The 27,830-nt window shown below is 58.4% G+C and overlaps 3 protein-coding genes across 5 annotated transcripts; 2 read left to right on the forward strand and 1 right to left on the reverse strand.

Annotated features, from left to right (window-relative positions):
- Positions 1–271: 271 nt before the first annotated feature.
- CFAP97D1 (CFAP97 domain containing 1) lies at positions 272–3,932 on the reverse strand. The gene is made up of 5 exons (XM_002719426.5): positions 3,733–3,932; positions 2,874–2,944; positions 2,507–2,625; positions 1,283–1,406; positions 272–807 (listed from the first exon to the last, which is right to left on the reverse strand). Exons 1-5 carry the CDS (start codon positions 3,854–3,856, stop codon positions 751–753), a joined length of 495 nt encoding a protein of 164 aa, XP_002719472.1. The 5' UTR covers positions 3,857–3,932; the 3' UTR covers positions 272–750.
- Positions 3,933–4,009: 77 nt separating this feature from the next.
- On the forward strand, positions 4,010–19,059 carry DUSP3 (dual specificity phosphatase 3). Of its 3 annotated transcripts, none has more exons than XM_051825714.2 (4): positions 4,010–4,147; positions 5,849–5,988; positions 9,059–9,285; positions 15,216–19,059. In XM_051825714.2, the coding sequence occupies exons 2-4, from the start codon at positions 5,864–5,866 to the stop codon at positions 15,419–15,421; spliced, it is 558 nt and encodes a 185-aa protein (XP_051681674.1). In that variant the 5' UTR covers positions 4,010–4,147; positions 5,849–5,863; the 3' UTR covers positions 15,422–19,059. The 3 variants fall into 3 exon arrangements, with proteins under 3 accessions (XP_051681674.1, XP_069916736.1, XP_069916735.1); XM_070060635.1 differs by lacking the exon at positions 4,010–4,147 and adding an exon at positions 4,241–4,258; XM_070060634.1 differs by lacking the exon at positions 4,010–4,147 and having other exon boundaries at positions 5,769–5,988.
- A 3,840-nt stretch (positions 19,060–22,899) lies between these two features.
- Positions 22,900–27,468, forward strand: SOST (sclerostin). The gene is made up of 2 exons (XM_002719425.5): positions 22,900–23,254; positions 25,621–27,468. The coding sequence occupies exons 1-2, from the start codon at positions 22,903–22,905 to the stop codon at positions 26,040–26,042; spliced, it is 774 nt and encodes a 257-aa protein (XP_002719471.2). The 5' UTR covers positions 22,900–22,902; the 3' UTR covers positions 26,043–27,468.
- The last annotated feature ends 362 nt before the right edge of the window (positions 27,469–27,830 follow it).

Genomic DNA, 27,830 nt, shown 5'->3' on the forward strand with positions numbered 1-27,830 from the left:
GTCATGTGCTTTTGCTTCCCATTTGGACAGCGCTGGATTCGGGGCTCATCACAGCCCACCTTTTCCACCCCTGGCATGGTTAAGAGCGTACTCGTCTGTCCCTCCATCCCTCCTCTCTTGCCTGCTCGCTCTCTCTCTCTCTCTCTCTCTTTCCTGCTATTACTACTTTTTCATAGCCTCAAATAAAGATGCTCATTGCGTATTTCCTCCTGCCTGCCCCGTTCTTGTTCTGGGCTTTATTACAGCGTCCTAAGGCAGAGTGTGCAGCCCCTCAGGGGCGTCTGCAGAGTCCGAGCAGCCAAGGCCTCTCCTTCTCGGGCAGCTTTTCCATGGTGAGGAGCCTTGTGTTCAGCAGGGAGAGAGGGAGACAGGTCAATGACACAGAACCAGCCTTCGGAAAGCCGGGGTGTCCATTTCTCCTTCTCCCCTACTCATCCCTGATGGTGTTAAATAATACAAAATGCCGACACAACAGTCCTTTTGAACAGTGGCAGAGACCTGTAATGTAACGTTGGCACAACTTTAAAGCCATGAGGCCTCCCGTTTAGGTCTTAGCAGAACCCATGGCTTCCCTGCAGACTCCTACAGAGCCTCGAAGCCGACGGCAAACGACACTGTCGTTCCCGCTTGTGTGGAGGGAAGAAACAAAGAGAGCGCCGAGTTCCCTGTACAGATGACCTCTCGTTCACCATTTATGGGTTTCTTAGGGCTTTGGTATCAACTGTGACCATGTGGTGCAGATACACAAACCTATTCATCTTGGGAGAGAAGATATCTTGTTGTATTTTTGATATAGCGCCTTGAATTCTGGAAGAAAAAAAAAAAAACAGAAAGATCCATGTCAATGCAGGGTGCTGATGCTACAGCTGACGTCCTAAGTCCTTAAGGGGGGCTTGCGAGCGGTTCCCAGACCCAAGCAAGGGAGTGGAGGTTTCCACACACAGTGCATGGCTCCCCTTCCCCCCTTTTCATCTCTGAAGGGAGCAGACCAAGCACCTGCTGGGTGCCCCCTGTGCATTCAGCCATCTTTAATGAGTTAAGGGGTCGGGGAAGCTGCTACTGGATATTTCCTGGAACTAACACCTAAGACAGCGAGATGTCTTTAGCTGTTGGTTCGCTAGTCTGTTGGCTTTGTTAGCCTTCGATGGTTTCTGTTCTAACCATTGCGGCATTCCATGGGATCTGGCTCCAGCCACTTAGGGGTGCTTCTGAGACCGTCTATAGGCTGAGCAGGACAAACTGTGTGTGTGCGCGGGGGGATACAGCAAGAATGGCCACGTGCCTGCCAGTCCATCTCCGATGCCCTGCGGTCGTAGTGGGGCTTGCGGTCACCCAGCCTCTTGAGGATGCCCTGGTTCTCCACGGTGATCCTCACCAGCTCCCGGTTCCTTGTTTCCCTGTTTAAGCTGAAAAACACAAAGCCACAAAACAGATGCGGAAGGAAGTGCTTCTCCTGGATGGGGTGGGAGAGGTGCATCTGCTAAGCCGTCACAGACGCCCGCACTGTGGGGAATGTGCACGCCTCTGCAGGTTTGACAGGCGGTCCTAACCCCACTGCAAGATTCTGCTTTACTGGTCTGGGCTGGAGCTTGGGCGACACCATCTCGCACACGTGCCCCAAGGATTATATAATGTGAAACCAGGCTTGAGAATCTCTGCTTTCTTTTGGGGGCGGCAGGGGAAGGGCTCTTTTTGGACAAATCACAAAAGTCTGGCGACAAGTTTTGGTTCACCTCCCGCTCCCGTCTCCAGACATAGGAAAGGGGTCTCCGCATCACCCACTCCAAACTCTCCCTGGCACCCTCCCCACCACACTGTGCTGTTGCTGTTGCCACAGACAGCTGCCCTGTGGGATTTTACTTCTGAGGCCATACGTATGTCATTTCATCTCGGACGCCTGGTGCCTGGAACACTGCTTCGCAGTCCCAGCTATGGTGCTGTGGTCTGAATGTGTGCCCCCACCCACGGTTCGTTTCCTGAAATCCTAACCTCCAAGGTGAAGTGTTGGGGGTAGGGGGACCTGGAGAGGTGATTCGGTCACCCTAAAGCAGGGTTGGGGGACTTTTTTTTTTTCCTGCCAAGGGCCATTTGGGAATTTATAATGCCCTCTGCCGGCCACACAGAGTTAGCAACTTAAAAGTCAGCCCGCGGTTGCCATGAAAGGGCCAGGCCAGGTGATTTCACAGGCCCGGTACCCACCCCTGCAAAGGGATTAGTGCCCTCATAAAAGAAGTCTCAGGGAGAGCCCCACCCTTCCTCCAGTGTTGAGTGTTGTTCGTAAGCGATTGGAGTACGGCGTTTCGTTGTAGCTGCAAATCGAAGTTAGCTGTAACCCTGGCCAAAGCCCCAGTCGGGACGTTTTCCCCTTCCTCACCACAATCTCTCTGCCTATCCCTCGAGATAAATACCCCGAGGTGCTCCCCTCACACAGGAGAACCTCACGTGAAAACCCAAAGGAAGGGCAAGTTTGTCTCCCAAAAACTGAAACGAAGAGAAAGAACTGTACCTCTTGGAGAAATACTCGTTCCAGCAGTCCACCTTGGCGGGGCCGCGATGGGCGTTGGCGATTTTCTGACATAGCTGCTTATTTTCATACTCGATCTTATCGATTCTCTTTTGTTCACCCTGCGAAGAAACCCCACCCACATGGGGGTGTCATGGCTCCCCCACAGTGGCTGAGCCACCCTCCTCTGGGACTGCAGGAGAGGAACACGTGGGGGGCCAAGCTTAGGGAGCTGGGGGCAGGGGATGGGAAGGCGGCGCACCGACACAGGGGCTAGGTGGGTACTTAGCAGGCTCTGGGGAAGCCGGGCCTCTTTAGGGCTTAGAGAAAAGACCAGTAAAATCTGGCTGCAGACAGCCAAAACAAGTACCTGTAGTTTGCTCAGTTTTAAAATGTGGTGTGTGTGTGCCGCTGGAGGCTTGGTGTCCACGGTCGGCTTCACTGGGGCAGAGGAATAAGAGAGAACATCGTTAGAGCACAGGGACCCTGGAGCTTAGCAAACCTCCGCACGGGGGCCTGACAATGACCCTGACCAGTGAGCGTGACGATCATATTCCAGTTCAGGAATTTCAATTTGGTATAATTTCCCAAACTGACCTCAGCAGAAATGGAAGAATGGTGAGGACTAGAACAAGTGACACTTAGAGAGATGAACGTCCTCTTCACCCAGCGAAAGAGCCTCTCTTCCGTCCCTTCCCTGAAGTCCTAGCCTCAGGTTTACTTTGGTTTAAAGAGTTTAAAACGAGCGCCTTGGATGGAGCTGGTGTTGTGGCGCAGGGGGCTAAGCCACCTTTGCAACACTGGCGTCCCGTACTGAAGTGCTGACTTGAGTCCCAGCTGCTCTGCTCCCAATCCAGTTTCCTGCTAATGTGCCTAGGAAGGCAGCAGAAGGCAGCCCAAGTACTTGCCACCCATGTGGGAGACCTGGGTGGAGTTCCTGGCTCCTGGCTTCTGCCTGGCCCATTTGGGGAGTGCACTGGCAGACGACAGATCTGCCTCTTCCTCTCTCTGTTGCTCTGCCTTTCCATGAACGGAACCTTTCAAACAATAAAACGAGTGTCTCCCTTAAACAAGCTTCCCGGTGGAAAGTACATTCCGTTACTGATGCTGATGTACACCGGACTAAACTCAGCGTTCAGCCACGTCATCCTGAAGTCACGCAATGATCTGGTTTGTGTCAACGTCTTTGCGCTGGAAACTTCAGCGTCCAGTCCAAACAGCCCACCTACCTATTTGTATTCTATTCTTGTGAAATACGTAGTGGCCGAAGTCCAGTTTCTTCCTGAAGGTTGTGCTTTGCCTGTGATTAGAGACGATAACAGGGTAGGCCAGATAATCCAGAGAACTGTTCATCTTCTCTTCCTAGTCTCACTTCAGAAATGAGCACCCGGGGCCCTCTGGGAGGTGCTTAGGGCCCCTGTGGCAGGTTGTCATAGCTACCCAGTTGTGACATCAGGGACAGGGCTCAGAGGAGGAGGCGCAGCAGTGGGGCACGGCCGGCTGCCTCTGGGCTTCTGTTCTCAGTGCTAACGCAGTCCCCGGTCAAGATTAAGGTCGAGAGACTCGGAAGCTCTCCCACCTGCCTGGAATGCAGATGCTGCCAGCGCGGGAAGGAGAGGCATCAGCTTCCGGGGAAGGTGAAAGGTGACCTTGAGAATCGGATGCAATTCCTTCATTTCACAGCCGAGGAACTAAAGGGCAGAGCGGCAGGGAAGCGGTGCAGCAGCCAAGTCAGTGCAGAGCTGGGCACAGGAGGTGGGAGTCTTGATTCCGGGGGCCACATTCACCCCATTCGGGGTAGGGGGTCTCAGAGGAGAGAGCAGATTTCCTCCAGGACAGAGACTGTGTCTTTGGCACTAAGGGGGAGCTCAGGACAGGCTGAGTGCTGACGCCAGGTGGCGCCTGGTGGGCTGGCCGCGGGTCTGGGGGTCCGCATGCTAGCACCGGTCATACCCTGTGCCAAGACAAACGACGAACACTTCCTGAGTGCTTACTGCTGGTGCTGGGTGCTTTCCCTGAGTGCCGCATTTAGTCTTTCCAGCAACCCTCGGAGTTCGGTGTTCCAGGCTCCAAACTACTTAGGACCAGAAAGAATTCAGATGTCGGATTTTTTTTTTATTATTATTTTGGACTATTTGCACTTACATACTGAGCTGTCTTAGGGGTGGAGCCCGAATCTAAACATGAAATCCATTTGTGTTTCATATGCACCTGAAGATAAGTTTATACAATAATTCTGGTGCTCCTGGTGTTGACTGCGACCTGTCACACAAAGCCAGGCGTGAACTTCCCAGACGTGGCGTCACTCACTTCCGTGCTGCATGTCGAGCTTTGGGGCATTTCAGGTTTTTTTCAACTAGGGATGCCCGATCTCTGTTTCAGCAAACAGGCTCAGAGAGGTTCATTCCCCAGGGCCAGAGTTCCAAGCCTGGCTGCTCAGGGCTCCCAGTTTTTAAGCAGGATGCTGATTCTCCAAGAATGGTGAAAGCAGGTGGGCTGGGGGGCGGGGGAGCAGCACTTTAGCCCACTGCCTGCAAGGCAGGTGCTGAGCCTGGGTCCAGGCTGCTCTGCTTTGGACCCAGCTCCCTGCTAAAGCACCTGGGAAGGCAGCAGAAGATGACCCAAGTCCTTGAGCCCCTGCCACTCACCTGGGAGACACAGAGTTCAACTCCTGGCTTCCCCATGGCCCAGCCCTGGCTGTAGCAGCCATTTGGGAAGTGAATCAGCAGATGGAAGACTCTCCTCTCTCTCTCTCTCTCTCTGTGTGTGTGTGTGTGTGTGTGTGTCACCTGCCTTTCAAGAAACTAGGGGAGAAGGGGGCGGGGAGCAGATGGCCCTAGAGTAGTGCCTCTTAGACTTAGACCTTGGTAGGGGTTTCCTGAGGTCGGTGGGTCAGACTGGGGCGGAGACTCTGACAAGCCCCGGGGGATACAGCAGGGGGCGTCAGAGCGGGAACCCCGGTGCCCCAGTCTTCCTAAAATAATCTAAGCGACACCTGGTTGCACCCCGACAACAGGAACATTTATTGCGCCCCGCATTCGGTTCAGGGAAGGATGTGACTGCATTTCCCACTTTACAAAGATCCAGAAGCAGCTGAGCCGGGGCTGGGAGAGGCCCCCGAAGCTCACGAGCCGAGGCCGCTCGGGCGCGCGCCCCGGGGTGGGGGGGTCTTGAGGAGCGGCCGCGCGAAGCCCGGCGGCGCGCAGCCTCCCCGGAGAGCAGCGCGGTGGCCCCCGCGCCCGGCGGGCCCGCCCCCGGGGCGGGACGGGGCGGCTCCCGGCTCGCCAGCCCCCGCCCAGCTGACCCGGCCGCTCTCCCCTCGCTCGCTCCTGCCCCGGCGTGCAGGGCCCGGCCGCCGCCATGTCGGGCCCGTTCGAGCTCTCGGTGCAAGATCTCAACGACCTGCTCTCGGACGGCAGCGGCTGCTACAGCCTCCCGAGCCAGCCGTGCAACGAGGTCACCCCGAGGATCTACGTCGGCAACGCGTGAGTGCCCCTCGGGGCCGGCCCGGTCGCCCCTCCCCGGGCGCCCCGCCCACCGGGGGCTACGGCGGGGGAGTGGGGAGGCGCGGGTGGGGGCATCGCGGGCGCGGCCACCACTCCCGGCCCAACCTCGGGGCTGGGAGGGGGCCGGAGTCGGCGCCCACCCCCGCGTGTTTGCCAGAGCGCGGTCCTCCCGCGAAGAGGGGTGCGCGGAGCCCCCAGGGGTGCCCTCTCCAGTCTTGGAGTTCGGCCTTGGGCGGGGTCGGCTACCATGTTCCCTTAACAGGTGGCCCTCGGTCGCCCGGCCGGTCTCCTGCCCGCGCATCATGTGACAGCTGCCTGGTTCTGCAGTGAGGTCACCGCGGAATGTCTGCCTCCGTTGCCATGGCAACGGGCTGACGTCTCAATCCGGGCGTGGAACTTTTCCTGGCCCAGATCAGGGAATCAAAAAATACCTGAAACGTGGGAGTCCGGAAAGCTGGGCCGGGGTTTCTTGACCTCTTCTCCCACCTTCCAGACAGGGTTTGACTTGCATGGGCTTCTAGAACCATCCACCGATAACCCCCCTCCCCCAAGCCATCACTTGGAAAAGGCTCCCATCGCAGTCCTCTCACCACCAGGGAATGCATTTATTATTGATCACTTACCAGGGCTTCTTAGTAAATTGATTTTCCGGTTCTCTGTTCTTTAAACTACCTATCAGCATTTCTCAGCAGCGGGAGGGACCCAGGGTTACCAATTCTGGGAGGCACTGAAATGCCAGCCAAGAGAAAGAATAGATCAGATGCTGGTACAGCCCTGTGTGCCTGCCCGGGAGCATGTGTTGAAAACCTGGAGCTAACCCTCCTCTCAGCTTCCACAGGGCAGCGGGTGGGTGCCCGGATGGCAGAGCAGTTGTGAGCACAGGATCGCGGTTTTGTTCGTGCGTGTAGCCGCCATCCTGCCAAGGACGGCCGCAGAAATGGGAATCCATCGCCCGGCTAGGAGGGGTTGGAAAGGCCGGTCCCAGCCTCCCGAGGACAGAGCTCATTGCCGTGCCATCCGCTCCCGCCCAGCACCTGCTGTGATCCAGGCACTACAGGGTCCACGAAGAGCAGGAGGCATCAGGAAGGGGCAGGTGTGTAGGCTGTTGCATTCATATCAGCACCGGGAGATGAGGGGAGTGACCTCAGAGTGCTTCCCGTCACCACCACCTGGCAGTCCTGGGCAGCATCACACACTGGACAGCTAAGGCAGAGTCCCTCGGCCTCAGCCAGAGGACCCAGGAATTGCAAACTTCTGGGGGTACTTTCTGCCACCCCCCCAATAAGTGGGGCTTGGCTGCCTCGGGAGCCATGCTCACTGGGGCAGACCCAGGTGTTCCACTGTAGACCCACCTCCTCCCCAAGGGGAAACCAAGGCTTCAAACATCTGGTGGGAGCTGGCGTGCTAACTGCTGATGGGGTGCTAAGTGCCAGTGGCATCGAGAACACCTTGCTCGCCTGTGAGGCAGATCTGACCTTGACGTGGCCTGGTGTGTGTGTGTGTGTGTGCACACGCGTGTGTGTGGTGCTAGCAAGCAGGAGCTCCTGGGCACCCAAGTGTCATGAGCACCTGGACTCCCCCACCCATTGGGAGCCCCTCAAAAAAGTCCGGCCCCCAGAGCCAGAGCCTGTGTGAAGGCCCGTTTTCCAGGCCTCTGGGTTTTCCCATGGTGGGCATGGGACGCCGTGAGATGGGAGACGGTGGGGCTGGGTGTCAGGAGAAAGGAGGTCTCCTCGAGGCTCCATGATTGGCAGCGCGTGAACCCACACCCGTCCCTCCGCCTGCCCTGCGGGGCCAAGGTTAAGCCCTGTGCAGCGGGATGTCGCCACCCCTCCTCCGTGCACGTGTCATAGAAGTGCAAGCCGCTGTTTGAATGGGGATGTTGTGTGGTGGAGTGGTGGGGCGCTGTGATCCCTGAGCGCAGGCGTCTTGGAACCCCTGCAGTTCTCTTGGGGACTCTTGCTCCCCAAGTGCCAGCTTACCCGAGCGAGCTTCAGGAACATGGCGAGCGGAGTGTGGCTGGTCCCACTGGACGGCGGGGCAGGGCTGCCTGGCACGGGACAATGCTGTCCTCCCATTCACCAGGTACTTACTCTGCATCTACCACACGCCAGGCACCATAGCAGCTGCTGGGGAAACAGACCTGAAGCAGATCTGATTCCTGCCCCCCGGAGCTCCCAGCCTGGGTTTATAAATAAACAAACAAGCGCAGTCGTGCATTGGAATAGCAGCATTTGTGGGGCCGGTGTTGTGGCGCAGTGGGTTGAGCCGCTCCTTGCGATGCTGGCATCCCAAGTCACAGGGCCAGTTTGAGTTCTGACTACTCTGCTTCCAATCCAGCTTCCTGCTAACGTGCCTGAGATGGCAGAGGGCAATCACCCAAGCGCTTGGGTCCCTGCACCCATGTGGGTGCTTAGGGCAGTTCCTGGCTTCTGGCTTCGGGCTGGCCCTGGCCTGGCTCTTACGGTCATTTAGGGAGTGAACTGGCAAATGGAAGATCTTTCTTTCTGTTGCTGTGCCTTTCAAAAAAGAAAAAAAAAAAAGATTAGTAGCACTTGCCATGGCAATGTGGCATTTTACAGCGAGGGAGCTGAGGCAGAGAAAGGTGAAGTGTCGCTGAGGGTTGCCTCGCTGGCAGGTGGCAGGCTGGTGTCAGAGCCAGGCAGTCTGGGGTGTTTGAGCCCTTGGCTGTACCCTACGGGCACGGGGGTGTGACTGCAGGTGGATGTGGAGAGGAGGTGACACTGCCCAGGGCGATGAAATATGAGAAGTTTCATGTCCACAGAGCAGGGGCGGGGTGGGCGGAGCGCAGCCCAGGGAGGGGGTGAGCCTGGGCGTGAAGCCACCAGGCTATTTGGGGAAGATGCCGGTCATGAGATACGGCTGGAGTGAGGGGGCGAGGTCCCAGGATGAGGCTGCAGAAGCTGGCAGGGCCCAGGCCCCAGAGGGTTTCTGTGCTTAGCCAAGAGGCTTCGATTCTTGCCCGTCTTCCCCAGCTGGGGCTGCCAGCCGGTCGGTTGATCAGCTGCTGCCGCTGTCTCCTGTCCAGGTCTGTGGCTCAGGACATCCCCAAGCTGCAGAAGCTGGGCATCACCCACGTCCTGAACGCCGCTGAGGGCCGGTCCTTCATGCATGTCAACACCAACGCCAACTTCTACCAGGACTCCGGCATCACCTACCTGGGCATCAAGGCCAACGACACCCAGGAGTTCAACCTCAGCGCCTACTTTGAAAGGGCTGCAGACTTCATAGACCAGGCGTTGGCTCAAAAGAACGGTAATGGGAGAAAAGGGAGGAGGAGGACGCACCGTGGTCCTGGGGGCAGGAGCGCCAGGGCTGGTGGATTCGGTGCTTGGCCGTGGGGTGTGGACCCGGCTCTTTCCTGCGCCTTCCTCTACCACCCTCCGTGTCGCGTGCCCCCGGTCCCCTGGAGGCTCTGCTCACAGCAGTGCAGCCAGCTCTTCCTCGGGGCCCTTCCTTTCTGAGCAGCAAGTGCAACCTCCCGTCCCAGCCCAGTGGCCACCTGCTCCCACCAGCACCTGGCAAGAGGAAGCGGGGCGGCTGGGGGTCTGCAGGCTGCAGCCCACGCTCCCAGTCTTCCAGCTGCCCTCTGAGTGCTTCCTGCAGCCCAGACAGAAGGTCGGATGGAAGGAGAATGGCCTTGGGGCTGGCACTCGGAGGAGGCGTCAGTGAGAAACCCTAGAAGGCCATGGGGCAGACATGAGCTCGCAGGCTGGGCCACTTCCGTTTCTGTCTGGAGCTGTTTGTCCCAGCTTCTCCCGCCCTCCCTACCCCAAGCTGTCTCAGGAGAGGGGAATCCACCTTGTTTCTTTTCTTAATGCTTATTGATTCATTTACTTGAAAAGAGTCACACGCACATGCTTGCACACATGCATACACACACACACACACACATACAATCTTCCATCTGCTGGTTCACTCCCCAAAAGGCCGCATGGCCAGGGCTGGGCCAGGTCAAAGCCAGGAGCCTGGAACTCCATCTGGGTCTCCCACAGGGGTGGCAGGGGCCCCAGCAATGCCAGGTGCACGAGCAGGGAGCTGGATGGGAAGTGGAGCAGCCAGGACTTGAACTGCTCTCACACGGGATGCAGGCATTGCGGGCAGCAGCTTTAACCCCTGCCCCGCGCCACCGGCCCCAGGCAGTCGGCCTTGTTTCTGTGGCAGCCATGCTCCTCGGGCCTGGCAGCCGCCCCGACCAAAGGAGTCGCAGTAGATACAACTGGATAGCCGTGCAGGGCTTGGGGGAGAGTCTGCAGGCTTCGTGGTGACCCGCCGCTGTCTCTGCCACCCTCACCCACTCCCCTGCAGCTGGGTTGCACTCCTCCCTGTGTGGATGGAGGATGAGTGTCTTGCTCTTGCCCGGTAACAGGGATCACTCGTCTCTCCAGGAACCTGGAGCTCTGGCTTTGCTTCCTGTTCTGCAAACACACACCTTGAGCCTTGTGACCTCTGCCTTGGCCCAGGTGGGCTGGGCCTTCAGTCTGGAGTGCCCTCGCCTCCCCCAGCCAGTTCTTCCTTGTGCTTTCACACTGGGCACAGTATCCTCTCCATGACAGGCTTCTTCCACACAGGCTGGTGCCACGGCGTCCCTGTCTCTCTCCCCAACACCTCATGTAGCATCATGCACAGTAGGGGACATGAATTCCCTGCGCCTCTAAGACTGATTGGCCAAGTGAGTGAACAGACTTGTGCTGGCCTCCAACAGGGTGCAGGACCTGGGCCACCTGGAAGCCATTTCCAAGAGCTGGGGGACTCAGAGGAGGGAGCACTCACTTCTGGGGAGGCTTCATGGAGGAGGTGGCATCTGGGCTGGGTCTGGAAGGCCGAGTAGGCTCTGTGTGTCATGGGCAGGTGGTGAGGCGGCCACTCTGCAGAGGGTCCCAGCGTGGGTCCAGGGTGGGGGAGCTCCACTCTGTAAGCTTTGGGAAAACTGGCCAGAGGTAGAGGGGCAGGAAGGGGGGGACTTGGCTTCCTGATTTGGGAGCCACTGGGCAAGGAGGGTGGAGTTTCAGGGTAGGGCAACTCTTTGACTCTGGGCTAGGAGATCCCTGCCGAGTACTGCCCGGTGGAGGTGGCAGTGGGCGCTCACTCACTCACTCGGGATGGGGGGCAGATGCTCACTGAGCACACGGGTGCTGGCGGCGTGGGTGCCAGAAGTGGGGCCAGTGGCATGGGTGTCCTAAGTCAGCGCCCCACAGTCCCTGCTGTTGAGAAATGCCTGCTGTGTGGGGGCTTCTGGAGGAGGTGACCGGGTGCCACCGGATGATGGCTGGCAATGGGGCAATTTGTTGAGTGCGCACCTGTGCCAGGCATGAGGCCGGACCTTTGCATGTTGTGCAGCGGTACCGTCCGCACAGACGAGAAGACGGCAGCCGTGGGGTTAGCTGGGTCTCAGAGTTAATCACCAGCGTGCCAGTCAGGGTTCTCCCGACAAATGGTGTTGGCGTTCCTCGGAGGACCTGCCTCCTGTGACTGTCACAGCTGGTGAGCCTGGAATCTGTAGGGCTGGAAGCTCGGTGGGAGTTCTGTGTTCAAGTCTCCAGACAGAATGGCATCTTTCTCCCAGAACCTGTTTTTGTCTCCAGCTGATTGGGGGAAGCCCACATTCTCCAGGCCGTCGCCATGACTGCTTGGCATGCTGCAGATGCCTGCTCAGCCACAGGCTGGCCAATGCTTGACCGAGCAGCCAGGTGCTCTACATTCGCCACGCTGACATGTGTAACCAGATTTTGTAGGGGAGCTTTGCGAGGGCTTTTCCTTTTCTTTTCTTTTCTTTTTCTTTTCTTTTCTTTTCTTTTCTTTTCTTTTCTTTTCTTTTCTTTTCTTTTCTTTCTTTCTTTCTTTCTTTCTTTCTTTCTTTCTTTCTTTCTTTCTTTCTTTCTTTTTTCATTTATCTATTTATCTAAAAGGCAGAGATGCTGTGAGAGAAAGAGAGAGAGAGAGTCTTCTGTCTGCTAGTTCACTCCCCAAATGGCCACAATAGCCAGGGCTGGGCCAAACCAAAGCCAGGAGCCAGGAGCTTCATCCAGGTTTCCCAAGTGGGTGCAGGGGCCCAAGCACTTGGGCCATGTTCTGCTGCTTTCCCAGGCGCACTAGCAGGGAGCTGGATTGGAAATGGAGCAGCTGGGACTTGTACCGGCACCCGTATGGGATGCAGGTGCTGCAGGAGGCTTTGCCTGCCATGCCACGGCACCAGCCCTGAGAAGGTATTGTTGTCTGAATGTGTCCCTCATCCTGTCATAGGATGGGATACACAGTTAGGTCAGATGTTGCTAAGGCGAATAACACTCCAATCAGCAAGTCAAAATTTAAACCAAGGGGCCGGCATTGGCCTAGCAGTTAAGATACTGGTTAGGACACCTGCGTAGCTGGATCGGAACAGCTGGATTCGATCCCTGTGTCCGGCTCCTGTTTCCAGCTTCCTGCTGATGTGAACCCTGAGGGGCAGCGGTGATGACCCGAGTAGTTGGGTTCCTGCCACCCATGTGGGAGACCCAGATTGAATTCCTGGCTCCTAGTTTTGGCTCCCCAGCTGTTGTGGGCATTTGGGAGGTTGAACCCAGTGGATGGAAACTCTTGCTATGTCCCTCAGCCTCTCAGATAAATGAATAAAAATTAAAAATGTAAACCAAGGTTCACACGGCTTCCAAGACTTGAATTCCTATGCCAAGGAAGGAAATGCTTGAACCGGCACAGGAGGAGTGGGAGTTTACCAGGAGGCCAAGAGAGTCTGTTCCAGGCAAGGATCGGCACGTGGGAGGCTGCAGGCAGCTGGCCTCCTAAGCCACCCCGTGGCGACCAGACCACCCTGCAAACGCGGACCAATGGGTTTGTGTCTTGGCAGGATCCTGCCACGTGCTGGCTGGAGGGTGGCTTGGTGGTGGTAAGGGGGCAGGGAGAGCCCTGTTTCGAGGTACTGAGGGTGAGGCGCGCCAGGACCTGAACAGAGCGCTCGCTCTGTGTGCAGAGTGGTGGTGGCAGAGAGGGGCCGAGGTTTGCGGCTGGCGGGGCCTTCCTGCAACCTGCTAGGGTCTCACTGGCCATGGCCGCTGGCACCTCCTCCTCACTCGTCCTGCACCTGTGGCTGGGGACACGGCCCGGGCAGCATAGATGACAACAGCCCTGCCTCACAGTGCTTGCTCGTCAGCGGTGGATGGCAGCGGCCAGGCCAGAGGGGGCACCGGCCTATGTAGGGCTTGGGAGATGAGACCAGGGGTCAGGTGGTGTGGGCTGGGAGCGGGCAGGGAAGACCCTCCTGGGTAGAGGGGGGAGGACACTGAGTGGCACCTGAGGAGGGAGGCAGTGCAGGCTGGCACGAGGGAGGAGGGGGAGCAGGAAATGACGTCAGAAAGAAGGGCCAGCCTTTGGAAGAGCCATGAGGGGGTGTGTGTGTGTGTGTGTGTGTGTGTTGGTACTCGGTATGCACACTTTTTTTTGAATTACGTTGTTGAGGTATAATTGACATTCAATAAACTATACATATGAGAATACTTCAAAATGTTTCTGAAAACATGGCATTAAAATCATTTTGGTGCAAAAACTTTAGTAAACCCATAAATAATTTTTTAAAAGATTTTTAAAATTTTATTTGAAAGTCATAGTTACACAGAGAGAGAAGGCGAGTCAGAGAGAGAGTGAGAGAGAAAGGTCTTCCATCTGCTGGTTCACTCCCCAATTGGCCACAACAGCCGGAGCTGCGCCAATCCAAAGCCAGGAGCCAGGAGCTTCTTCCCAGTCTCCCATGCAGGTGCAGGGGCCCAAGGTCTTGTGCCATCCTCCACTGCTTTCCCAGGCCATAGCAGAGAGCTGGATGGGAAGTGGAGCAGCCAGGACTAGAACCGGCACCCATATGGGATGCTGGTACTGCAGGCGGTGGCTTTACCTGCTACGCCGCAGTGCCAGCCCTCCATGGATACTTCTGCCTTCTGTATTATGTGTATATGGTTCCCACGTCTTGACAGTACGCAGCCCCTGGTGTTTCAGGCGTGCGGTTCCTGCATCCTGAGGGTGCGCAGCCCCTGTGCAGCCTTCACCAGCTCCTGGGTCATGAGTGTCTCCGTCACCCCTGGGTTTCCTCCTGTCCCCTCCTGCCCTGTCCCTCCCTTCCCCATCAGCCCCTGATGTGCTGTTGCCAGAGATGAGGGGTGCAGTCTAGCGCTTCCCGGAAGTGGAATCACACAGTGCCCCTTCGCTTAGCGGAAGCATTCTGAACTTCATTCAGGTTGTGCCCAGCGTCAGTAGCTGGTCCTTCTTGTCGCTAAGTAGTGTTCTACTGCCCCCGTGTACCAGTTTGCTGAGCCGTTCACTTGATGACGGACATTTGCGTTGTTTCCACATTTTGTCTTTAAGAGATAAAGTCCATCTAGAGGTTGGTCAGAGATTTGCACACAGCCACATACCAGCCGGGGGTCAAGAAAGAAAACGCAAGGCACCAGCATCCCATATGGGTGCTGGTTCGAGTCCTGGCTGCTCCATTTCCGATCCAGCTCTCTGCTGTGGCCTGGGAAAGCAGTAGAAGATGGCCCTTGTCCTTGGGCCCTGTGTGGGAGACCTGGAAGGAGCTCCTGGCTCCTGGCTTCGGATCGGCTCACCTCTGGCCATTGCAGCCGTTTGGGGAGTGAACCAGTGGATGGAAGGGCTCTCTCTCTGTCTCTCCTCTGTAACTCTACCTCTCAAATAAATAAATAAATCTTAAAAAAAAGAAAGAAAACACAAAAACCCAGTGTGTTCCCCACCCGCCCCTCCCCCTGCTCCCATCTCGGTCACTGGAAGCCGTTGTGCCTACTTTTCTGCTCTCCGGGGACCTGGCCAGCTGTGGACTGTTGCACTCATGTATGTGGTTTGTCCAGCTTGGGCCCGCCCTGAGGCCTGCTGCCTGTGGACATCACGGTACGCGTGGGACAGGGAGCACATGTGTGGACGCGTGTGCGCGGCTGCGGTGGCTCCTGGGGCCGTTGTCCGAGGCGTGTGTCCTGCTTGGCGCCCCTGCCACACGGGCGGGGCCACTCGCTCCACATCCTCCCAGGCGCAGGTGCTGCCTCCGTCCTCCCGTGGCCGTCCTGGTGGCCGCACAGGGGCACGCGTGGGAGTCAGCTTTTCACTTGCATTTCAGGGGCGGGATTCCGACAAGAGCCACGGTCTGGTTCGCTGTCCCCAGCCCACCGCATCTCCCTGTTGTCTTGCAGGCCGGGTGCTCGTCCACTGCCGCGAGGGTTACAGCCGCTCCCCGACCCTGGTCATCGCGTACCTCATGATGCGACACAAGATGGACGTCAGGTCTGCCCTGAGCGTCGTGCGGCAGAACCGTGAGATCGGCCCCAACGACGGCTTCCTGGCCCAGCTCTGCCAGCTCAACGACAGACTGGCCAAGGAGGGGAAGCTGAAACTCTAGGGCGCCCCCTTCTGCCTCTGCTCCGGAGGTGCACCCGGGGAGGCCCCGGCGGAGGACGGCTGCGCCGCCACGTTTAGGACCCACAGTGTTCCCCGCTCCCCGCGTCACAAGGCACTTGCCCACGCGTCCGTCCCAGCACAGCCCGGGGCCGCTGCCCCCAGGAGCACGTCAAGAAGCCTGCCGAAGAGGGCGGTCTCGCTCCCTGGTCGTCCTGTCCCGTAATTCACGGTGTCCTCTCCCTGAGCCGGGACCCAGGAAGGCCTGTGCGCGCCGCCCCGTGGCGCAGGGCAGGAGGCGGGGACCTCAGCCCCTTGTGCCCTAGTCCGCGGGCGGTGCCAGCGCAGGCCCCGGCGTCCCCGCCACGTCTGTCCCCCCGCGGTCCTCTCAGCCTTCCACTTCCGCTCGGAGCGGAGCGGCCATACCTGCTGCTGGGTGGAAGCGGCCGCCAAGACTGTGTTTGGATGTCTTCCTTAGGATTACAGGTGCCCCAGAGGCCCCTGGGTGGGCCAGCCGTTTCTCCCGGAGGACGCGCCCCCGGCCCCGGGGCTCGCCAGCGGTGCCTCTCTGGGAAGCCCCAGTTGGCCGTGCGCTGCTGCCGGCTGTCCGCCTCGGCGGGCTCGCGCCTGCTGGAAGAGCAGGGGCCTTGGGCGTGGTGTTTTGAAAACGGGGTGTTGAAGTCCAGTCTATTTCAAAACCGCACCATTTGGAGAATTACAAGTGTTTTGTCCTGAATGACGGCGTTGGGCGGCTCGGGAGCTCACGCCGGCTGCTCGGCGTCTCCGTTGCTATTCCAGGCCCTGGAGGAGGCAGTTGGCCAGTGATGGTGGGGAGGGAGGGTTGTGAGCCGGGGGTGCCTTCTGAAACGCAGCCCTGGGATGAGCAGGCTTCCGGTGGCCCTGATGGTGCCAGGCCAGTGCGGGAGCCCCGGTGGGACTCAGCCGGGCAGGACGGAGGCATCCTCTTCGTGCCTGTGCTGGATGCAAAGTGAGAGAAAGACCATGTTTACTGACAGTGAGGGTGATGTCGGGGTGCACAGGTGCTCCGGTGTGTGTGCTTTGCTGTGGACACATCTTGTGGGGTGTGGCCGTCACTGGGACATGCTGCTGTTCGTCTCTGGGTCACTCTGGGTAGTGCTGGGGGTGGGGGGAGGTTCTCAGCCACAGTCCCAGCAAGCGAGCACAGAAGTGTTTGATCAAAGGTTAGGGACTGAACCTCCTTATTTATGCACCAAATATGTAGTGTGGTCTGTGTGGGTGAGCCAGGCTGCCAGAGGCCTGGCCCCGTGTGAGGACACGGGCAGGATCTGTGCAGGTGTCTCCTGCAGGGGAGGCGCCATCAGGGACTTTTGTCGCGCGTGTCAATTTAAATTCAGGTAGTGTTAATATGTGGATGTAAGGAATGTGCCTTTCTGGGAGTTGCACAGCTGGGTGGTCACTGACCCCTCTCCCCTGAGCTGCCCAGGTAGCCCCACCTCCGTGAAATGACTGTCCATGGACCTGTGCCGTGCTTTCCAGCTTTGGGGGGCTTCGCTGCCCCACCCACGTGGCCTGCAGTGGTGGAGCGGACTCACGTGTTGTTAATAGGAAGGAAAGCACTTGGAGGTCAGGATGGCCAAGGGCAGGGCTCCCAGGGTCGCTGGGCTCTTTGTTAAGGCAGAGGCAAGACGCCAGGGCTGCCCTTCCAGACGCTGGTTCTTTCTCAGCACAGCCCTTCAGCAGGAGCCCCTGGAGCCGGAGCTGTGGCGCGGAGGTGTCACTGCTGCTTGGGGCGCTCACACCCGCGTCGGAGTGCTGGTGCGGGTCCTGGCCCTTCTGCCTCTGACCCAGTTTCCTGCCGATGTGTCTTGGACGGCAGCAGATGACAACTAAAGCACTCGAGGCCCTGCTACCCATGCAGGAGACCTGGATGGAAGTTCAAGGCTCCTGGCTTTGTCCTGGCCCAGCCCTGGCTGTTTCATGCATTTGGGGAGTGAACCAGCAGATAGATGATCTATCTCTCTCTTGCTCTGTCATTCTGCCTTTCAGGTAGATGCAAATAAATAAAACACTTTTTTTTGAAATCTTTTTTTTTTTTTTTTTTTTTTTTTTTTTTTTTTTTTTTAGTTAGAGACAGAGAGAAAGGTCTTCCTTCCATTGGTTCACCCCCCAAATGGCCACCATGGCTGGAGCTGCGCCGATCCGAAGCCAGGAGCCAGGTGCTTCCTCCTGGTCTCCCATGCAGGTGCAGGGCCCAAGCCCCTGGGCCATCCTCCACTGCCCTCCCGGGCCACAGCAGAGAGCTGCACTGGAAGAGGAGCAACTAGGACTAGAACCCGGCACCCATATGGGATGCCGGCGCCACAGGTGGAGGATTAACCAAGTGAGCCACGGCGCTGGCCCAATAAAACATTTTAAAAGAAAAACGAGCTGCCCCCTGCCCCATGCCCCATGCCCAGGAGAGTCCAGGTGCACTGCACGCGCCCTCCTGGCCCCGCTGACAGGGCTAGAACATGCGGCTGCTCTTACAGGTGTCAGGCAGCATCCCTACATCACAGCCTGCCGCTCTGCTCCTGGAAGAGGTGCAGGTGCTGTGCCTCCCATCTCACGCCCCGGCATTGGTCGCCTCACAGGACAGCCGTGGCTACCTAGTGAACGGAGCAGCATGGTGTGGCCAGTTAACCAAGGGAGGGCCCCTGAAGGCCTCTCTGTGGGCACATGAGGATGCTAACTTGGGATTTCTTAGTGGTCTGTGTCCCAGGAACCTTACCCTTTCTTTTTGAGATTTATTTTTAACTCCCCGTAAAATGAACGTCTGTAGTCTAAGAGCCAATGCCTGCCCAGCTGAGTGGGAGCTGTTCCTGGGCAGCTCTCTACCCACTGGGGATGCAATGGGATAGGAACTCAGGGTGCCCTTACCCCCTCCCTACCCCTGACCCCCGTCTGCGACCCAACAGAGCCCCACCCAGGCGAATTAGAACACCAAGTGGTTGTCTTCTTTATCTTAAAGCAGCTCCCCTGCCACTGAGTTAGCTTGAGAGCAGAAGCCCACTGCCTGTCAAATGAGGGAGCTCGCCCAGAAGACCTCAAGGGCCCCTTTTGGCTCTGACACTGTACGGGTCTGTTAGAATCCCACTTGGATTTAGCATCGTCTGCAAAGTATAGGATGTGCTAGGAATAATAATATTATGGCCAGCAGGTGGCGCTGCGCTCCGCCCGTGGCAATGGAAGGATGGGAAGTGGAATGTTGGTGCCTTTTGTGTTCCCAGTTCGTGCTAAGATGCTAACAATGTCCAGATGCTAATGTTTTAATCAAAATAAGCACTTGTCTTAAATACGAGGATATGGGCTTTTCTTGCAGGGAATCTTCTTTGCCATAAAACTGGTGTCAGGAATCACTGAAGAGCACAGAGCTGGTCCTCTCCCGAGGGGAGACTGAGGCCGTCCCGGGTGCGTCAAGCAGATGGGCTGCAAGTTCCACTTTAGGACCTGTTGCCTCCTGCTCGCTTTGGGGGTAATATGATCGTGAGAGAGTGATTTTCTGGACAGACAAAGGGAAGATATGAAAATGATTTTTTTAAAGACAAGTTTAATGTCTGCTGTATCGCGAATCAGTGTTAAAACACTAAGGTTGTAACCAAAATAAATGTCTTACATGATCAAGAAGTCGTTTCTCGTGTCCTTGTCGCGGTTTCCCTCAGGCTGTTGTGTTTTCTCTGTTTGTGCAATGACCCTCATCTGGGAATCGGCCCCTCTCGCCCTGTAGGAACCACGGCCATTCTGTTTTTGCAGCACGTCTTCATTGGCCGTATCTTCAGTACCAGAAACTTCCTGTGTTAGGAATGTGCTTGATAAAGTGGCCCACCCCAGCGAGGGAGATAAGATTTGTGTTTCTAAGAAAGAGGGGACTGGGGTTCCACAGTGACCTCGTGAAGATGACTGGGTGGCATTTTAGAATTCGAATGATCCAGTCATCATTAGTTAGGCTGAGGTCCGTGGAACGAGCTCTGAGCCAGCATGGCCTGGTGCTTACAACAGGGGGGCGTCTGGGCCCAGGGAGAAGAGGGAGGCAGAGCTGGGGGTGGTGCTTCCCCAAGCCCAGGAAGGGAAGCAGCCGCCAGCAGGCAGAGGGCAGCCTGGGGCAGGGGGCAGCCTGGGGCAGGGGGAAGCCTGGGGCAGGGGGGAAGCCTGGGGGGCAGAGGGGCAGCCTGGGGCAGGGGACAGCCTGGGGCAGGGGACAGCCTGGGGCAGGGGACAGCCTGGGGCAGGGGGCAACCTGGGGGGCAGAGGGGCAGAGGGCAGCCTGGGGCAGGGGGCAGAGGGCAGCCTGAGGCAGGGGGCAACCTGGGGGGCAGAGGGCAGCCTGGGGCAGGGGGGCAGCCTGGGGCAGCTCGTGCCCGCACACTCAGGAGTCCACCCTGCCAATACCTGCACCTTCCGTTTCAGCTTCCAGAAGCATGAGACGGTTAACTGCACTAAGCCGCTCAGCGGGTGGCACTCACCATGGCAGCCCAGCACTTACCGCAGGTGCACGCCTGTGTGTCGCAGGTGGGGCTGGGGACCAGCTGGGCCTGGAAGAGAGCCGTGCTGCAACATGGGCAGGACCTACCAAGCTGCCCGCTGCCTCGGCCGCAGCCTTCCCTGTGGAAATCAGTGCTTGTGGGACACCACTCAGTAGTCCAAAGGAACCAGTTAGGGATCCCTGGACTTGGACAATTCTCCAGGGAAGTAGGCTGTGCAAAAACAGCCAGGCCCCAAAGGGTACATACTGATTGATTCCATTCACATCACACTTAAAAATTTTTTTTAAAGATTTTATTTATTTGAAAGGCAGAGTTACAGAGAGGCAGAGGCAGAGAGAAACAGAGAGAGAGAGAGAGAGAGAGAGTGTGAGAGAGGTCCTCCATCTGCTGGTTCACTCCCCAGATGACCTCAATGGCCTGGGCTGGGCAAAGCCAAAGCCAGGAGCCAGGAGCTTCCCCTGTGGAAGCAGTTGGGGCATCCTCCGCTGCTCTGTGTAGCTGCGTTAGCAGGGACTGGATCGGAAGTGGAGCAGCCAGGACTTGAACCTGCGCCCATAAGGGATGCAGGGGTCGCGGGCGGCAGCCCCGTCTGCTGTGCCACAACACTGGCCTCTGCATCACATTTTTTGATATGAAAGAATGATTGATATAAATGGTGCTTCAGGTCAGGGCGTTAACCCCCTGTGCCACAGCGCCAGCCCTACAAAATTTAAAAATTAATCCAAAGTGATTTTGTTTGGACATTCATAAAAATGGAAACAATCCATCAATCCACAAAAGGAACCCACTAGAACCCTGGGATATGGCCTAAGTCTGGACAGTGGCAAGGCTGTGGACTGAATGGCTACTAGAAAGAGCTGTGTGTGACCCAACACTGAGACAGCGGTGACAGCCGCACGCTGAGCCATCTGTGAAACGCGTGGCTGCCCTCCGGCGGAGAACGCAGAGTGCTGGCGGTCATCGGGCAGTTCAAGTCCGCTGGGTTCTCCTTCTTTCTTTTTAAGATTTATTTATTTGAAACTTAGTTGCACAGAGAGAGGAAAAGACATCAATCTTCCATTTGTTGGTTCATTCCCCAAATAGCCTAAGTGGCCAGCCAGTCCGAAGCTAGGAGCCAGGAGCTTCCTCCAGGTCTCCCACATGGGTACAGGGGTCCAGGCCCTTGGGCCATCCTCTGCTGCTTCCCCAGGTGCATTAGCAGGGAGCTGAATCAGAAGTGCAGCAGCCCGGACTCGAACCAGTGCCCATGTGGGATGCTGGCGTTGCAGGCCGTGGTTTTACCCGCTATGCCACAATGCTGCCCCTCCCTTTTTTCTCTTTTTAATGTGACTTCAGTTCCTAATGAACTAAATGAGTCCTAAGCCAGGCCATCTGGCAGGCGCTGGCTCCTCCTTTTGTCTCCAGCAGGTGGCGGAAGAGTTCCAAGGATGGTCCCATAGCTTCCCATTGACTGACGCTGGTCAGAGGCTCCCAACAGCAGGTGGGGCTCTAAGCATCTGTCCTGCCAACTCCAAGAACCCTGGCAGGGCAGTGGCTCTCTACAAAGTTCAGGGTGAGAGGGCCGTGGTCCGGCCACAGCAGGGTTAACAGTCCACATTCCAGAGCCAGGGGAAGGAGGCTGGAGGGTCACAGACAAGGGGAGGGGGCGCCGCTTCTCACAACCCTGCTGGCTCTGCTGGGAGAGATAGATCACCCCCAACAATGGCCACAGCTGTTTTCGTCTGCCCGAAGGAAACCGACTTAGGAAGCAGGTATCAGAGAGGGCCCTTCCTGCGGGGGCTTCTGTCTGGCTTGTAAAACTGTCAGGGCAGCTGCATCCATGTGTCAAGTGATGGATGACGGAAAGGCGGGGGACAGTCGGCCGCAGATGGACATAGCAACGTACAAGTTGAGGCAGGTGGCAGCGGCCTCCAAGAGGCTGTGCAGGTGGAGCGGGCTGATTCATTGCCCAGTGAAAATACCAAGGGGATCCGGGCCACAGCCCTCTTCCCAGCCTCCCTCCCTCCGGGCAGGAGCCCAGCGCCTCCTGCCTCCCACACCGCACTGTCCCCAGGGAAAGCTTGCCCTGGCCCTTTCTTTTCTGGCACCTCGGGTGTGAACCTTCCTCCCCGGCCCCTCCCCCTCCCCAGAGGCCTGATCTCCTGGGGTGGGGGGAGCTGAGAGTGCGACCCCCTGGGTTTCTCTTGGCTGCTTGGACTGGGCTGCAATGGCTTTGGGGAATGCATCCCAGGGTAGGCACCACTGGGGTCTCCCAGAGAGGACTCCAAGTTGCTTCTGCAAAGGTAGCAGGCTGGCAGACGGGGAAAAAAGGTCAGTACTGAACACATGCGCCTCGGCTTTGGCTAAGAAGGCCACAGTGTGGCCAGGGAAGGGACCACCCTCAGCGCACCAGCCCGGGAGCTGCAGCCAGTGCTCTGCGGGACCTGCACAACTCCACATGTCGCCAGCATCCTGCCCTTGCGCCCCAGCGGTCACCGAGCTGGGGCCCTGCGGCTCTCTTCTCTCTTGACTTCCAGGGAGGTTTTCTTGGTCAAGATGATCCATGCTGAGCCTCATGGCTTTGGGACCAAAATGGGGTTTCTTGAAAAGCCTGCTCCTGCCCCTGGCTGAGCCTGTGGGGCTGTCCGATGGGGAGGTGAGGGTGGCCTCTGCCCGGGCAGCTGCACCAGCGAGCTCAGGCCCGTGGAGAACTCTGAGCTACTCGTTTCCTTGGTTAGGCTTAGGCGGCTCCGCGGGTACCATGCAAATGCCTGAGGGAGGTAGACACCCAGCAGCCGGAGCTGTGAGCTCCTGCTGATATGGGAAAGCCACAGCCGCCTGCCTGCCGGGGGAGGTGCCTGGGGAGCAGGCGTGGGCCCTGCCTCACACGCCCCTCCCTCCGATCACCTGGGAGTGCCAGCAGCAAGTTGGAAGTTTGCTGAGCTCCAGGAGAAATCTTTGGGGAGGGCTTGCTCTGAGCACACCCCTTCCCTCCCCCAGAGACATGGAGCCAGCCCTGCCCCAGCCTGTCCTCATTGGCTGGCACGAGGCAGAGGGGGCTTTAAAAAGGGGACCGAGTCTGGGCTGGGGAGCCAAGCCTGTGCTCCTAGAAGGCAGGTGCCCTCCCGTGGCTGGCACCATGCAGCTCTCCCTAGCCCTGTGTCTCCTCTGCCTGCTGGTGCATGCAGCCGTCCACATGGTAGAGGGCCAAGGGTGGCAGGCCTTCAAGAATGACGCCACGGAAGTTATCCCTGAGCTCGGGCGGTACCCCGCGCCTCCCCCGGAGCTGGAGAACAAGACCATGAACCGGGCGGAGAATGGAGGGAGGCCTCCCCACCACCCCTTCGAGACCAAAGGTATGGGGGAGGGGAGAGCCGTTAGCCCAAGGGTCCTGGGGAGGAAGGGGGGATGTTTTAGAATCTTCTCTTCGGTAGGCTGTGAAGGCTGGGGCTCACCGATGCAGGGACAGGCACTCCTGGAGGTAGGGAGGGGTGGTGAGCCAGTGCAACCTTAGCCTTCAAGTTCAGGGGCACTGGACCAGGAGGGGCTGAGGCGGTGAGGGTGCAGCAAGGCAGCAGGCTCCAAGGCACAGGATAGAAAAGGGTTCAAAGAAACCTCTCCTGAAAGCACAGGAGCCAGGACTGGGGACAAGGCAGGAGCCAGGACTGGGGACAAGGCAAGGGCCCCGCACATCTGGAGTGGCACGTGCTGAGCACCGAATGCTCTAGGCAGGCTGTCGCTGCACTGTGACCGCAGACCCAGCACGTGCAGGGCAACCCCCAGATCCAAGTGAAAGCTACGGAGGCTCCTGAGATGGAGCTCCTTGGTTATAAGCAGCGGAGCTGAGATCTGAGCTCAGGGCCATTCAACTGCAAGGCCGCCAGGCGTGTGCAGGAGGGGAGGGGTGTTAGAACCCGAGACCCTCGCACGGCAGTGGGAGAAGGAAGCCAGAGAGGCCCCTTCAGCTCCTACTGCCCACCGTCTACCCGGCCAGCTGGCCTTGAACGAAGTGGGGGTGTAGGCACAGCTTCAGCCTCTGGCATGGGTGGCAGCTGAGTCCAGGCCCTGGCGGGGGCGGAGACAGGGAAGGCAGCAGCCTCTGTGCACGGAGTGGACACAGGTGGCACTGCCAGTGCGGAGCCCCCACCCCAGACCCAGCCTCTCTTATCCCTGGGTGGCAGTGGGGCCGCTGCAGGGCTCCTGTGTGCCACCCCTGCCAGCCTCCCACCCAGCTGCTGGAAGTGGGCCCCGGGGAAGGGCAGGCCCCTGGGGGCCAGCAGCGACCCTGGGTTTCACAACAGAGGGTGGGCGGCAGGAGCACTCCTCCCCAGCCCCTGAGCTCAAGGGGCTCCCACTTACAAGGCTGCAGGGGACCCGAATATAACATGTCCACTTCCCCAGGCTCTCGTGAGAGGCCACAGCCCACCATCCGGCTCTGCAGAGGAAGTGCTGGGGGGGGCACTATTCTTGGAAAAGCCTCCTTCCCTGGGCAACAGGCCGCCCCACCCAGCACTGCTGCAGGTGGAGGATGCCAGCCCCGAAACCAGGCAGCCAGCCACGGCCCTGCTGCGCTGGTTCTCATGCCTCTGTGTCACCGGGGAACTGTCCAGTGAAAGCTGTTGGGGTGGACCAGCTGTTTAGAAAGCCCCCACCTGCCTAAGCCCACTGAAAGAGGCACAGTCAGTGTGTGCAGGGGGCCGAGCCACATCCAGCGAGCAGGCTTGTGTCGCCATCAGGTGCCCACTTGAGTGCCACAGAGCAGCAGACGTGCTTAGCCAGGAGCCTGGTACATAGTAGGTGCTTAATAAATGCTGGTGGCAGCTGACGCTATGGAATCAGAGCCCAGTGCCCCTCTGGCAGGAAGTAACTGTGGTAAAAAGCAGTCCTGTGCCCCCGGGGGCCCAGCCCCGCCTCCCGCGGGCCCCCCCAGCAGACCCCTTTCACCCAAGCTGCAGGCAGAAGGTGTGGGCGGTGGGAGGTGGTGCTGGGCGAGCCGAACTGCCTTTTGGGCAGGTCCTTTCCCCTCTCCTGGCTTCAGCGTCCCGTCTGATAATGAGGGGGTTGGACGCGCACCTTCGGCTCCTTTCAAGTCTAATGAATTCCTCCCCTGCCGCCTCCCGCCCATGCTGCTCCTCTCCTGCAGCCGCTCTGATTTACGGCCTGCAATCGACCTCTCTCCCCCTTTCTCCTTCTCCTGCCCGCCCCTGCCAAGTGGCTGGGAAAGGAATTCGGGAAAAGCCAGACCCATGCAGGTGTGGCTGGTACCGCCCCGGTGCAGGCCAGGGCCCCTCGTGCACAGGTGTGGTTAAACTCAGCAGATGCCCCCCACCCCCGAAGAATAAAAACAAGGCCCCACAGCCCGCAGCTCCCACCCCTCCTGTGAACCCAGCTGTGCAATTGTGCACGAAGGACTGGCTCGCTGGAGACTCCAGACAACCCATTTTGCAGACTGGGAGAAGTGAGAGGTTAAGTAATTTGTCCGAGGTCACACAGGTGTTAAGGGATGGGGCCCTTGCACTTTAACCCTAGCTGCCACTCGGCCACAAGGGCAGAGGGTGGCCCTGGGTTGATCCCCTAACCTGCAGGAGTAGGGGGGCCTTCCTGTAACAGGTGCACAGGGGCAGGAGGCCCAGGTGTGTTAGAGATGGGATGGGGCTCGGGGCACGGGGCGTGGGGCGCCAGCCGGCCCAGGCCCCACCCTCACGCGCGCCTCTCTCCGCAGACGTGTCGGAGTACAGCTGCCGTGAGCTGCACTTCACCCGCCACGTGACGGACGGGCCGTGCCGCAGCGCCAAGCCGGTCACCGAGCTGGTGTGCTCCGGCCAGTGCGGCCCGGCGCGCCTGCTGCCCAACGCCATCGGCCGCGGCAAGTGGTGGCGCCCGAGCGGGCCCGACTTCCGCTGCATCCCCGACCGCTACCGCGCGCAGCGCGTGCAGCTGCTGTGTCCCGGCGGCGCGGCACCGCGCGCGCGCAAGGTGCGCCTCGTGGCCTCGTGCAAGTGCAAGCGTCTCACCCGCTTCCACAACCAATCGGAGCTCAAGGACTTCGGGCCCGAAGCCGCGCGGCCGCAGAAGGGCCGCAAGTCGCGGCCCCGCGCCCGGGGAGCCAAAGCCAACCAGGCCGAGCTGGAGAACGCCTACTAGAGCCCGCGCCCCACCCGCGCCGCCCCGACGCGCCCCGGCCCAGGCGCGTCCGGGTTTCCGTCTTCTGCGCGGGTTTCGTTGGTATTTCACTTCAAGTGCCTGGCCCTCACCCCCACCCCGAGGCAGGGGCCGAAACCTTCCGCCCGGGCGGAAGCCCGGGTGCCAGCAAAGCTCCCCGCTTTGGCCCGCAAAGAGGGTCCCGCAGGGAAGGGGCGGGAGCTAAGAGCCACTGACACTGAGCCAGGCAGCCCCGCCCCCGGGGCCCACCCACCTTTGCTGGTCCCGCCCTGAAGTTTTAAGGGAGCCGTGAAGGCTGTGAAAAGTCCAGGGAGGGTTAGGAAGGTTCCCTAAGAGTCCCCCTGCACCTCTGCCCACCCCTGGAGCTGTGTGGTGCCAGGAGCCCAGGACTGGGGGGTGGGGGGTGGGTCTGCGGGTGGGTTTCTGGTCCTGACTCTGCCACTTGGACTGTGTGATCCCCTTTAGGGACCTCGACTTCCTCTTTGTAAGAGGCGGGTGGGGAGCAAAGGTCTCAGGAATCCTCTGTTAAATGCGTCCATGGGTGCCCTTTGAAGGGGCGGAGGGGAGAGAGAGGGAGACAGAGACAGAGGCTGATTAGATTGACTCACGGCCAGGGGCACTACCAGAATTCAGGGCTGTGAGCTCTGAACCAACAGCCAAAGATGCAACAAATGGCTATTTATGACTGACAACCCCCTGGAAGAAGCTGCCTGGTGTCCCGGCCTGGCCTCGCCAGATGCTTGGCTACCTCTGCCCCTCCATCTCAAAGAACTGACTTCGTCAATCGGGGAAATGCAGGCGAGGGTCCCCAGGGTGGTGGGAGGGGCGGGATTTCCCCATCGGCCCGGCTCTACGCCAGGTTTTAAAGGCACCTTCGGTGGAGAAAGTGGAGACCCCGAGATGCAGGGCTTGCGGGTCCTGGGGGAGCAGACCCCTCCCGCGGCCCCTCCCCCGCTCCCCACTCACAGATGCACTTCTGTCTACAACACAGCTTCTTGCTGCTCTTACCGGATGGCATTTCTTATATTAAAAGAACGTAAGGGGGTGGGGTTACAAATGCTGTACATATGCTGAGAAACTGCAAAGCAGCGTCGTTGCCACCCACAAGACTCCTGAAAACCATTTCCAGACACCTCTTCCTTTCTGTGTAGCTTTCAATTGTTAAAAAGGAAAAACACTTTTAAACAGGAGCACATGCCGATTGGAAAGCCCGCGGGGCTGGTGGTGTTTGCAATCCCCGAGAGAGGGGTGTGGTTTTTAAAGAGTTAAGTTACCTATTTATTTTCTCACTTAAGTTATTTATGCAGAAGTTTGTCTCGTAGAGGATGACAACGTTAATATTGCTTAATGAAATACCAGTCTGTTCTTCGAGTCCAGAGGCATTGTTAATAAAGACAATGAATCCTAACCCAGAGGATGTGGTCTCCTTTTGTCAACCACACACGCTGTCATTTGTGTCCTAGTTAGCAGGGCTCGGGCCGGCCGGCATCTCTGCCGTCTGATGGCTCTTGTGGCAATTATGGCCTCCCTTTGAAAGGTTGGGTTTACCCCTTCCTTCCCCAGACCTCCTGGCCGTGACCTCAGCCCCACCTCCTTGTAGCAGCCTGCCCTTTGACTTATTTATTTATTTGCCCCACTCCCCTTCAACAGCTCCTTCTTACCCAGGGTCCATGTGAGCTTCAAGGCCTACATGGAAGACCATCCCCTCTGGCCCCGCCCCCACGCTGCCTCCAAGTGGACATGGCAGCTGCTCCTTTGCTTGCCGTGCCC

The sequence above is a fragment of the Oryctolagus cuniculus genome, chromosome 17 (assembly GCF_964237555.1).
Source record: "Oryctolagus cuniculus chromosome 17, mOryCun1.1, whole genome shotgun sequence".
NCBI classification, from domain to species: Eukaryota; Metazoa; Chordata; class Mammalia; order Lagomorpha; family Leporidae; genus Oryctolagus; species Oryctolagus cuniculus.

Bases quoted from the DNA above. Each gene is read 5' to 3' on its own strand.
- CFAP97D1 (XM_002719426.5), bottom strand. From the start codon at position 3,856: ATGAACAGTTCTCTGGATTATCTGGCCTACCCTGTTATCGTCTCTAAT. The intron at 2,945-3,732 runs GTAGGTGGGCTG...CCTCTGCCCCAG, and splicing joins CAAGAATAGAATACAAATAG to TGAAGCCGACCGTGGACACC. The intron at 1,407-2,506 runs GTACAGTTCTTT...TGTGTTTTTCAG, and splicing joins AACGAGTATTTCTCCAAGAG to CTTAAACAGGGAAACAAGGA.
- DUSP3 (XM_051825714.2), top strand. From the start codon at position 5,864: ATGTCGGGCCCGTTCGAGCTCTCGGTGCAAGATCTCAACGACCTGCTC. The intron at 5,989-9,058 runs GTGAGTGCCCCT...TCTCCTGTCCAG, and splicing joins AGGATCTACGTCGGCAACGC to GTCTGTGGCTCAGGACATCC. The intron at 9,286-15,215 runs GTAATGGGAGAA...GTTGTCTTGCAG, and splicing joins GGCGTTGGCTCAAAAGAACG to GCCGGGTGCTCGTCCACTGC.
- SOST (XM_002719425.5), top strand. From the start codon at position 22,903: ATGGAGCCAGCCCTGCCCCAGCCTGTCCTCATTGGCTGGCACGAGGCA. The intron at 23,255-25,620 runs GTATGGGGGAGG...CTCTCTCCGCAG, and splicing joins CCACCCCTTCGAGACCAAAG to ACGTGTCGGAGTACAGCTGC.